Consider the following 13,240-nt stretch of genomic DNA (forward strand, 5'->3'; position numbering starts at 1 on the left):
AGAAGAGTTGTTTTACCTGCGCCTGCGCATCCCACAATCATACCTCGTGCACGGAACATTTCTACTCTTCCATGGCGGGAACTCTCTACAAATCTTTCTCTGGCACTCAAATCCCATTTCAAAATTTCCTCTGGTATGTTTACTGGATAAAGATTAAAAATTGTAATTCTTTATATTGTGTAGTGAAAGGTACTAACGATGTTTCATTTTCTCTCTGAAATTGGATAGAATGAGTGGTGTTCTACATTTCAAAAATGAACACAATTGGACTCATCAGACAAATCGGACACATAATGTGTTATTTATTACCTGGACATGGAATTGTAAATGTGCATGTATATAAAAAAGTTTATATACGATTCTGACAGTTTTATCTATATAAATAAACATTAGATCAAATGGGGAGGTGTAATGATTATCTCATACGTGTGGGTGATATAGGCCGTTGGATAAACTTATGCTTTATCCACGGGTAGATGCTTTAGCAATAACACTTCCGGTTTGGACACGATCCCTCGCTTCAAGATTTCATTTTATTGAAACTTTTATTTATGAAAATTATTGTCCTTATAAATTGAATAAATTGAAAAATAAAGGGCAATAATATCGTTAAAAGCAACAAAAAAGACTCGTTTATGTCAAAGAAGTGTCTTATTCTATCAAGGATCCTGTATTGGCTACTTGAAGACAGATGTTACCCCCCCTCCCTTTCTAAATCGTTTTCGGAGAAAGTAAAGCCTAGCAGTTAAGTTGTTTTTATAAGAATCCTTAAACATCTTCAATTATAACGCTTTCTTATCTTAAACTAAATATGACTGCCTAGTACATGTAATGTAGGTGTAACTTACCTTGGATCAACAATGAATCTACAATTAGGCCTAGCCTTGCCTAGCACGTTTTGTACTGCCATCGTACAAAGAGTTAATTTTCACGATCCCATGGTCCTTACAACTTTAAGTCAGAAGTTCGTAAAGATTCAGCAATTGTCACAAAATGTTTTCAAAAACTCAAAAGCAAAAAAATTTTCTTTTGAACATGATCTTCATTCTTTCGAGGCATGTCAACATCAACGGTGCTACATAATCAAATTATACGTCATCAATTGGAATTGGGAATCATTCATGTAGTTTTGCATGGGAAGTCTCAAAGTTTTGTTAAAATGAAAGTGTGAAATAAATAGAGGATAGAACTCTTTAGTATGCAGTGTATAGATGATTCTCATACAAGTTAAATAAAATCAGGATTTTATTTACACAAGTTCAAAATATAACGTAATTTTTTTATACCCACAAAATATTGCCTAAAAGGTTTACCACTGCTCATGCACATATTGATTGATTTAGGCAGGCAAGCTTGTTAAAAGCTTTTACTTCTGTTATTTTAAGACAGTGTTCGAAATATTTCACATAAAAACGCGATTAAATCATGTGTATGATATGTCAGGTTTATCAGTCAAAAACTCTATCGGTGCATTTAAAAAACAGGAAAACCTTCAATTCGTAGCTTTTAAACTCACCATAGCCACTGAGCCAATTTCATCCTATCTTGCTACAAAGTATCTTTGGGCAATGGGGATTCAAATTTGTTGAAATGAAGGGCCAAGTCCTTTTCCAAGGGGAGATAATTATGAACTACAGAAAAATTAATGATTTTTTTTAAATCATCGTCTATCTAAAGAACCACTGGGGCAGCAAAGATGAAATTTTCTCTTTTGTAGAAACAAATATCTTCCATATCTCCCCTAAAATGTAATCGACTAAAGATATAAAATAATTTTTAAAGAATTATATGGAGATAACGAACAGTATTCAATCTCAATCTAAATATTAAAATGACTTCCTTCGAAAAATGACCACAATTCCAACAGATTGATACAAATTTGATATAAAAGTCAATTGATGTTAATGTATCGAGCTAAACGATTAATTCTTTTGCATTTCTCTGACGAACACGGGAAGAACATGCAATTACAAGATGTATGTGTAATACACTGATGTCCCTTATAGCAGCCTGTGAGTAATGTTGATTCTCATATGCAAGTAAAAATTATTGATCGAGGTAAAAAGTTCAAAGTTCTTGTCCACGGAAAGGTCTAATTAAAAGGAAGACACGTGTGAATGAAAACCCTCGTGCTAATTGTATAAAAGTAATGGCCAAGGTTATAGGATCAAACCCCAAGGTTCATAAGTAAAGAGGTCAACTTTGATGGTAACCAATGAATGGTCTTTAATTGTTACAAGGAATACACGTGTAAAACAAGAAAATCTTCGATTACGGGGCATAAATAAGTGTCCTCACTCTTATTATTATACAGTTAAAGTTTATCATTGAGGGAATATAGTTCTGGTCTTTGGGAATTAGAATCTTGCTAACTCCCTAAATGATATACTTTAACTGTTTTATTATACCGACACAAATTCAAATTGTCATTACTGAATAAAATCACAATTTGTATTTAATGAATAACCAGAGGATTTCGGACAGCTGCGAATTAGCAATACTACCTTTCGACGGAGGGATTAGCTAAATAAAAAATAACTAACGCACGGGGATTAACCGATGCACAGCGATTTCTAGGAAATTATTCAGATCTAATCACTTTATTTTATACAGGGGAAAATCAGAAGAAGTATAATAAATATATGTAAATATCTTATTAAGGTCTTCCGTTTCCAACGGAAGACCTTCTACTGATTCTGTTGGTAAAGATTATTATTCTTTTTTTTTCTACTGCTTCCTAGACCGCAACTTTGAGGCCTCATATCTCGCTCATTTCTCAACGGATTTCGCTCAGACGTTAGTAAACTCTATCAGAATAATGTCTTAAATTTCAAAAAGCCACTTCCGGTTTTGAGTTATTTCCCTTTAAAGGAAAATTTACAGGCTTTCGTTTCCAGACAAAGGCTCAGAGACGGCTAAAGCTGGAGCAGAAATTCTACTGATTTTAGATAATAGAAGGATTGAAGTTGTGCACATCCGTTTTTGTTTTTCGATTTCTGTATTCAAAATGGCGCTATATAGGGGTCAAAAATTAGAACGCTTAAAAGAACCAAAAATTACTCATATTTTTCTTTTTATCTTCTAAACTAAAAATATTTTGTTAAAATATATGAAACATAATATGTGCAGAATTAGAAGATCTTTCAAATGATATGTCGAAAAAAGGGCTGACCCCTAAATTAAGGGACCTAGAGGGGCCTAAAGTTTTTTCTAGATATTTCAAAAAGTATTGAGAATTTGTTATGCATCAAAGAAGCAAAGTTGTTCAAAATATCAAGCTTTATCTAATGGGGTCGTCAAAATACGTCCGGCGACGTCACTTCCGGTCGAACCGGAAGTAGTCGGAAATGCATATTTTTGCCGATTTTGACAGGTTTTTGGGTAACATGTCTCACTAGAAGCTTAAATATTAAATTTCCGACCGTCGTCGTCACTTCCGGTCAAACCGGAAGTACCAAAGAATGGCTTAATTTTGCTATACTTAACATAGATTTGGAGGATTAACCCATTTTTGGACTTCATTACTCTTTTTTTTTAAATGAAAGTTACTTCCGGTCAAACAGGACGGAAGACCTACTAGTTGCTTTGCAACGAGCTCGGCTCTAGTTTAGTTAATATTTTTAAACAAAATAATCAATAAAACACAAATGAGTAAAGGAGTCTATAAATATATAATCCACGATTATTTCCAAGGTATATTCCACTACATTTTAGCAAATATTTCATAACTATGCTACACAAATACTTACAACATATACTGATTCTCTTATGAATACTCCTGTCAGACACGGTACAGTGTGTGATGATATCCAGCTTTAGTTTGTCTATGAAAAGGTCGTACATCTTCACCGGATAGCGTGGTACATACAGACATCTCTCTCCCTCACTCCTCTTATAATCCCAGGACCGGCAGTATTCTGAGATCACGTCACGTGACGCCGTGATCAGGAAAAACTCCAGATCACTGTCCTCCATCAGACACTCCGTAACAAAAGCGTACATGACGTCATGTCGGATGTCGTCTGATACAAACGTTATCACACAGTTATGTGTTTCTGTGATTCCATCAGGAAGATCTACCAAGTCTTCTTCAGTAATATCAGGGAAATATCTCTGTCTGATTTTGTCCCTCATGGTTCTGTGAGATTGTTCATTGAGATTCAGCTGATATTTCTCAGTTAACAGTAAGCAGTACAGTAGACATCTTACTTCTGGTGAATAGTTATGGCATGTATCTAATGAAGAAAGCAAAGAATTAATATAATTAAAACGGATTTATTAATGTTCAGGTAAAAACCAATTTAAAACTAGTCAATGACATTTTATTTCATTACATAACATTTAACAATTCTCTCGCGACGTTTAAATTTTTTGTTTTATCCGTAGAGTAGATATAAAATCTAAAGTAAATATAAACACATACATAGATTCTTTCGTATCCTGCCTTGAATGCAATTTTAAATTCATTTAATAGGGGTTTTGTGTCCTACTCGATTTGTGATGATCGTGTTCGGTGTTAATTTGATAACGGGTTTTATCATTTGGGGTATGATGGAAGCCGAGGTTTATCCGGATGTCTTAAGCACTTGTCTTTTTTCGCCATATTAAATCTCACATGGATAGATATTTATACTCGATATTCGGCATATTCTATTAATAATGTTAATATTTTTGTATAAATAGGTATTACATATTAATGATATGAAAACATTACATGAATAACGAGCTTTTGGTTTCTACTACCTGCCGATCAGCTTTATTTTTCTAATTTTTAATGGGATGCTAAAAAGAGGACATAATTTTTTTTAATTGTTTGGAATTATCTGCCATTTGAAGGATGCGTGACCCTTTGTTTGAACAAAATTGAACCCTATTTAGCCATGGTTATAATGGGTTAAATTGATGGATCCAGTAGTTCTGGGGAGAAAGATACATTCATTAAAAAAGTTTATGACAACGGAAACAGACAACAGACAAGTTCTGGACCGGGGCCACAAAACTTCGACGAGCTCACTTTTGAAATTCCTTTAGAAAAAGTGAGACTGCCCCTGCGAACTGATCAAGAATAATTCTTGAACTTTTAAGAAAAGTTCATGAATTATATTCTTGAATCAGCTCATGAATTGTTCATGAAGATCCCATGAAGTTAAAATTGGACACTCATGATTTCATGGATTTTATTCATGAAAACCAAGTTCAAGAATATTCAAGAATTATTTGTTGTTCATGAACAAACTTGGATTTTTTAATTGCCTGCAAAATGATCAAGAATAATTCTTGAACTTTCAAGAAAACTTCATGAATTATGTTCTTGAACTTTCAAGAAAAGTTCATGAATGATATTAATCGGTTCAATGCATTTTCATGAACTATTCATGAATAATTTATAAAAGTTATTTAGGAATGTTCATGAACTATTCATGAATGTTCTTACTTTTTGTAAACAAAAATGTAATAAATTATGCAAAATGAAAAACTGTAAAAGAAAATATTTTAATAGCATCTTGAAAGATTTCACAGAATTTTTGTTTTCCAATCATGGTAACAAAATCTTTGTTCAAGTAAATAACTCTGATAAGTGATATCGATAATAAATAAATTATGTAGTTCATTCCTAGTAAAATTATGAAAAATTTAATTCAAACGCGACTCTTTGCAGAATCCTTAACCTTACTTGGTCAAGAGGAGTGTGGGTTCCTTATTCAGCGTATTTCAAAGTGTAACGTTATGCCTAAAATGGAATGATTTTTAATCCAAATCTCACTATCTGGCAGAAAAGTGTGTTCAGCAATTAGGGCATCAGCTAAAAGGGCTTTCAAGGATTTTGAGAAGAGGTGGTCAAATAAAAAAAATCTTATTGGCTTTCCCTGTGGAATTTTCAGAATTTCATCACTTGGATACTTTGATCGATTACGTTTCATATTTTCATTCCTTTCTTTTGTTTTTCTTCAAGATCCTGGATTTTTTTTTTGGCAGCCAGAGTTTTTTTAATCTTCTGATCTCAGCTCATCAACATTATCTGTGAACTGCTTCTCTTTTCCCTACAAGAACAAAGATTTTCTGAAAATGCTCATAAATGTGAAAACTTAAGACTTAATTTTTTTTTTTTTGCATATTTGTTTCATTTAATTCTGCATCATAGGCACTGCCATATTTTAAAGCATTCCGAGCGGTAGTTTAGCCAGTTTCCCTTGCCCGCCATATTCAAGATGTTAGAGGTGAACAGGATAAATTTTCCAATCTTTAATTATTAAATGTTACGTAATTTGGTTGGATCCTAACTCATAACAAAGTTTGACAAAATTATCATTAAAAAAGACATAACTGAACTCTTACAAATAGACAGTAACATCTTGACAAATATCTCACAGATTCAGCGATTGCCTCCATTTTTTTGTAACTCACCATTAATATCTGCAGTTATGAAGTAAATTGATCCTCTGGATATTCCTTCTTCGTATTCTGTTATTTTCTTCAAAGGTTGACAAAGAATGACTAGATATACGCTAATAATCCTCCAACTCTACCAATTCACTTTCCAACGTCTCGCGCGTTTCAAAGTTTGCGCCTTTTAAAAAGTGTCATGCAGAGCTAATTAAGAAATAGTTTCGAATTGCCAAGATTGTTGTTAAATAAAAAATAACGAACACTATCTGAATGATTTTTCACTGAAATTAGTTTTTTTTTAAATTAATATAAGTTATATCATTTATTGAATTGGATTTTTTACATTATACCTGTAGAGCCACAGTTTCGTATTTTCAAGTATGGCCGCCTCCATATCAAGAGGACAACAAATAAGTCTTGGGAACCACTCGCCCTCAAACAGAATACCCTGAGCTATGAAAGTGTATAGGAGAATAGACTACAAAATACGAATGTTGATCATGTCATAGATACTTCACAACCATGCAGCCTGTGCTGTATCATTTACACACGATGTACAGAAAAATGAGCGACTTGATAACTGCATCAAAATATATAGCGTTTGACCCAAGAATAGTACGGACAAGAGATATGATTTTTTAGCTGTCAATAAATCTATGATACGTTTTTACGAAGATTATGAAATTTTTCCTAGACTGTAAGTCTGTTTCATTTTCTTACAACTTGTTAAAAGTTTGACAAATAGAGAAAATTCGGTCGAACAAAGTTGTGTCGTGAAAAATGAGATAATTTAAAGCACAATATTAATATAGCTGGCCATTTTAAATGATGAAGAAACATTAGTAATTCAATATGAGAAAAAAAATGCTGTCAATATTGATGCAGTGTTCTTTAAATTACGATCATAATTTAATTACAATCTCCCTTCTAGACAGTACATAACAGAGTTTTATTATCCTGATTGCATCTGCATGCAAAAGTTGTGTTATGGGAGTAATGAGTGTTTTCTGGCGATCGTTTGTGACAATTATTTTTACATTTTTTGTCTTCATGAAAATTCATGAACATTCATTACCTTGGACTATTAAGTTTTTTTCTTTAAACTGAAAATTAACAATATTCATATTTGTTCATCATTTGTTCATGAACTATTGATTATGAATGTTTTCATGAATTTTATTCATGAACAACTTTTATGAACCTGTTAAAAATCCTTTAAGAACCATTCATGAACAATTATGAACAACTCATAAATGTTCTTAAAATCATTAATATCATTTCGCAGGGGTGAGATCAAGTGTGGGCTCGTCTAATCCTGAAAGTTATTCAATTAAATTTTCTGTTCAGTTGAGCTAAAAGTGGCATTTTTGAGCAACAAATTTCTTGAATTCTCATAATGAAGGCATCAATTTCGGCTTATCCCCAGTTTCTTTTGTGATACCTACATGTTTTAGCATTGGCATTTTTAATATTTATAATACCTCTACAAGCTGTGTAACAAATCTATGTATTAAATATTTTGATTATTCTACATCCTTGTGTCCAAACCATAGGTTTGATATCGACTATACAGTCCCTGAAACGTTCTACTTTCCCATTTTTCCGTTTGCTCATCGTTCGTTCACCGTTCGTTCAGCGTGCGTTCACAGTTCGCTCTTCGTTCACAGTATTGCGTTTACCGTTCACCGTGTGCTCGCGTTCACCGTTCACAAAACGTTCACCGTTTGCTCTTCGTTCCGTTTACTTTGTGTTCACCTTGCGTTCACTGTTCACTTATCGTTCAATCTGCATTGTAATTGGAACTCTGAAGTGAAAGGAAATCTTTTTGATAATAAATATTTACATGTTTTTTTAATTAAATAACTTAGATATCGTGTTTGCAGAATAATTATTTCATTGCCAAAATTATCTATGGTATTTATATTTTTATTATTGTAACTAAGCTGTTACTTATTTCATGAAATTTCCCTGGAAAATAATACATTAAGTGCCTACATGTATGTAGAACGATGCTAAAATATTAACTTTAAAAAAGGGCAATTAACAAATGCTTCACTCACAGTATCAATTTATTGTAATTTTAAAGAGGACAAATTATTAATGTAAACTAATTAATCCAAGTCTTTTACAGGACAAGAATACATTAAAAAAAATTATTTCTCCAGTAACACGTATTTTAACTACATGTAGGTTTGAGAATTATGAACAGTACTGCAAATATTCAGTTAATTAAATATCTTTAGAGCTAATTACAAATACACATGTTTTACGGCAAATAAAATCATGTTTTAAAAATACCGATTTAAAACATAGGTAGACATATATATACAGAACAAAAATGTTCTATTATTTATTTATTTATTTATTTATTTATTTATCTATTGTTTATTCATATTTAAGCATCTGGAATTAGATAATAGAATAATCTCAATGCAAGGAAAAGATCGGAGGCGTTCCGAATAAATCGTTCATCTTGCGTTCACCATTCGTTCACCGTTCACTTTGCGCTCCGTTTGCGTTCTGCGTTCACTCACCGTTCACCGTTCACACATCGTTCACCAAGTTGCGTTCAGCGTTCGCACATCGTTCACCCACCGTTCACTCTGCGTTCGTTCACCGTTCGTTCACCGTTCACGTGGGAAAGTAGAACGTTTCAGGGACTGTAGGTTATGTTAAAGTTAAGCATTTTGCAACTTTTTAAGATTTACCAGATACAGCGGTTCTTATAATGTTGTCATACTGTCCTCTACAAAAATTTGAATTTTTCAATTTAAATTTGTATATGACAATTAATTGGCACATCTTTAATGATTACACCAACCCGATCGACACTCGGGCCGTGCTACAATAAGACCCCACTAGAAAACGTGAACGGCTTATTTCTCGCTTAAAGATTTCTGACGATCCTGCATGACCAAAGATTCTGCCAGCTTTCCTGACTATCCTGTTCAAAGATTCTGTCAGCCACAATTTGCGTTCCTTTGCCAGTTATGAGTTTTATTAAACAGAATCAAGACTAACTTCGACCAGCGTTTTAACTTTTAATATGGATCTGACAAATTTTGATACAGGTCGGTGTGCTCGGGACGGCTGTCCGATTCCGACTGATTATTCAAATCAAAATTAACAGTGTATATAACAATTAGAATGCGACATGTGTAAAAATGACATTTGGAGATAATAGATAAAAAGTCTTGACACTTGAGTAAAACCTCAAAATAATTGAGGGCTGGATTATCGCCCTTTTGATGTTATTTTGCCTAAAGATAATTTTAGCAATATCAAACGATGACAGGTGTTAAAAACCAATTAGCTTGGATTACCTGAAATCTCCGGTGATATAATTCAATAAAGATCAAGAGACGTGAATTAAACAGGGAAAATAATTTGAAAAGCTCTAAAATTTAGAAAGAATTGTTATAAAAACATGAAACATAAGCCGCTTAATTTCAGAAACTAGAAAAATCTATTAGAACAATAAAATTTCATCGTGATAATACTAATCTTAGGTATAAGTCTCATGGAGAATAAAATTCTATAAAAAACATGATGTAATTCCTGTCAAGACTGCTTTTCAATGATCAGGTTTTCACCATGTCCGCCTATCTGTCTGTTTGTCCGCAAAAAATAACTTTGGCCATTACTTTTGACTGGGTGAGGTTATGACTTTCATACATATTTCACAGTTATTTTCCTTGTGACAAGACCTTGCTTTGTATAACAACCATTTGTACATTTTGTACTTTAATCTTTGACCTTGCTATACGGATGCATCAGTCTTTCAGAAACGCATATTTAATGATGATCTTAGTTAAAAGCTAATGACTTAATAGATACAGGTAAATGTTATTTGACTTAAGTTTATCGATTTATATTACATTAAAATGATCAGCTAATTGAATCCCAGAGGACCAGGCTGCTCTATACTATAAGTTTAAGTGTTGGTGTGTGGGGATTGGGATGGGAGAAGTTATTCAAAATGAAAGTTTTTATTATAAACATTGAAAAGATTGTTAATCAGAAAGTCCTTTCCCTTTATAAATTTCGAGATACATATTAAATTTTCTTCCAATAAGTGCATAGGAAAAAAAAATCCTATAATATATATATATATATATATATATATATATATATATATATATATATATATATATATATATATATATATATATATATATATATATATATATATATATATAGGATTAAACGTTCTTTTGAAAAAATTATCGATGTGTAAACTCTTGACATTTTACTCACAAACTAAATAAAAGTGCGAAGCACTTTTATATTAAGTTTGTGAGTAAAAAATGTCAAGAGTTTACACATCGATAAATTTTTCAAAAAGAACGTTTAATTCTTATAATTCCAATATCGATTGTTTAAAGATATTTAAATTATTTCTCTTTGAGGCCTCCATACAATCCGTTATTTCTGGACGGCGTAGGAATACATTTTAACGCAAAGGAACATAATAGAGATGAATATCGATAGAGTTCAGCTTAAATTGTCAAAACAATCGATAAATAAACTTATAAAGACTTATCGAATGTTGTTTAAGTCAACATATATCGTAACTACGAGTTTACTTCAGAATAGTTGTCCTTGACCATGACCATGTTGACATAAATGACATCTGTCATAGCGAAAGTTGCAGACCGACGACGATTCGATGCTTGTTTGTTCAAAGATTGAGGGAAAATATAGAAAGTAAATATGAATTTGATGCAAGAGTTTGAGGTACGTTTTTTTCCCTGTCAAAACGATACAAATTGAGCTGATTTTCGCATTATATCAGATTATGAACGTTGAGACAGCGATTTTTAAACTTCACACTCGTGATCGGACAGTGACATAAACATTTTGGCATCCATCAGCTGGGCAGTTTAGTATGTCGCCAGTTTTGTTTTAATTAATTAAATTTGAAGTTTTTTGTATTCATAATTTAGCCAAAACAGACCAGAAATGATGCTTTCATTGTTTATACGATAACCTACATGTAGAGGCTAGTTCAAGAAAGTAGTTCTGATTGAAAAAGAATTTATCGATGTGTAAAATTTTTCTTAAACGTGTTCTCGTCCAATCAAAACACAGGAAATCAATAGATAAAATGAAGATTGGAATTACATATATATATATATATATATATATATATATATATATATATATATATATATATATATATATATATATAAAGTTATGATTTGATTTGGTCTCTTCACTACTAAGTCAAAAACGTACTGACATTCCCATTTTTTACTGACAAACTTAGAAAATTACTGACAATGTGCTGTCGTTACTGTAAAACTTAGACAATTACTGACCTTTTTACTGCCGGTACTGATAAACTTAGAAAAGTGCTGACAATCTTAGTCGGTGCTGAAAAACTTAGACAATTACTGACCCGTTTACTGTCCCTGCTGAAAAACTTAGACAAGTGCTGACATTTACTGATAATTACTGTCCCTATTGTTCTCGCTCTCGGGGAGACTGCAGTGGTGTGAAAATGACTGTGTGTTATACTTAACATTTAAAAACAGTCTTATTTTAATTTTTGATGAAAAAAAATCCCAGGCAGTTATCATTTTTTTTAATATTAATATTATTGATATCTGTAAAATAATTCAGACTATGATTTGAAATAAACTGAGTAAATCAAGTTTAAATTTGTGTTGAATATATCTATCCCTGTTCAATTAAAGAATTAAAATTGATTAATCATCAAGTTAGTTTTCATCTATTTATTTCTTTGCAGACAGATATTTGACTTTAATGTTGAGCCCCCCCCCCCCCCCCCCCCCCCCCCCCCCCCCCGTTTTAACGATCGGAAAGTTGTATCAATTTTCTTTTCACAAACAGGACAGATGTCTCTTGTTAAAAAAGGAAATCTTCTAAATATTGAATAATTACTGATATGTAATTCAGTTTCCTAATGTTCTCGGATATCTGTACAAGTTATAAAATTATATACCCCTGTTTAAGATTTCCGGTTTCATTTGTTCATACGGGAGTTCCCCTATTGAGCAGTACAGTGTTCCATATATAAACTTGTACTATGCCTTGTTAATTTTGTCACTTAAAACATTATTTCTAAATGAATGGTTGGTTGATCGATTACGCAGGGCTCATAAGTACCCAATGTCTGAGACTAATAAATAATTATCAGACTAATAATAAAAATTCATGTACTAGCAATTATAGTATTCTTACGGGAAAAAATTATATTTACTAGGTCAGCGGTAAGACTAAATAAATATTAGCAGTAGCACCATTCTCAAACATTTTTCTCTCTCTCTCCCTCTCTCTCTCTCTCTTAAAGATACAAACAGTATTGAAACTTTAGGTTACTTAAATACATGTGCTTTACAAGTGCTCCGTTTATTCACATTGCCGAGGGGGTTAGATTACTATTTAGTTTTTAAACTTATAATCTTTAAGTATAAAATAATTTTTTAAGTTCAACTTTAACAAAAATATCACATGTTTCGTACCTTCCATTTTTCCCCCTGTAGCTATCGGTGAATTGGAATTCATTTAATTTTATGTGCTGAAATTAAATGTCATCTCATTAAAGTAGGTAGGCGTAGGGGGTGTTATGATGTAAATAATAAGGCAGAATGCGGACTTGTCTTTTAAAATATTTTACGAAAACGGAAATAGTGAAAATTGGAAGTCATTAGTCCGTCGAACCAGTGCTCACAAATATTTATTTCGAACCCTCTAGCATACATGTTAAAGTCCCCCCCCCCCCCCATGCTCACACGTTACATGAAAAAAAAAATTAGTATACCGGTACTTGAATATGATCTATAAAAATGTGTAAGTTTTTGAATGATGCAAATTTCTTTGTCCATTT

General features: G+C 32.3%; 1 protein-coding gene across 1 annotated transcript in view; it reads right to left on the reverse strand.

The window, feature by feature from the left end:
* Positions 1 to 16: 16 nt before the first annotated feature.
* The window catches only part of LOC134281228 (uncharacterized), a gene marked incomplete at both ends in the record, with an annotated part of 38,512 nt that continues 25,288 nt past the window's right edge, over positions 17 to 13,240 (reverse strand). The window contains 2 exons of the mRNA XM_062763704.1: positions 17 to 142; positions 3,750 to 4,235. Coding sequence (XP_062619688.1) covers positions 17 to 142; positions 3,750 to 4,235 — 612 coding nt within the window. The remainder of the gene's footprint in view (positions 143 to 3,749; positions 4,236 to 13,240) is intronic.

The sequence above is a fragment of the Saccostrea cucullata genome, unplaced genomic scaffold, assembly GCF_032062105.1.
Source record: "Saccostrea cucullata isolate Sc308-1 unplaced genomic scaffold, CSIRO_AGI_Scuc_v1 ctg5572, whole genome shotgun sequence".
NCBI lineage: Eukaryota > Metazoa > Mollusca > Bivalvia > Ostreida > Ostreidae > Saccostrea > Saccostrea cuccullata.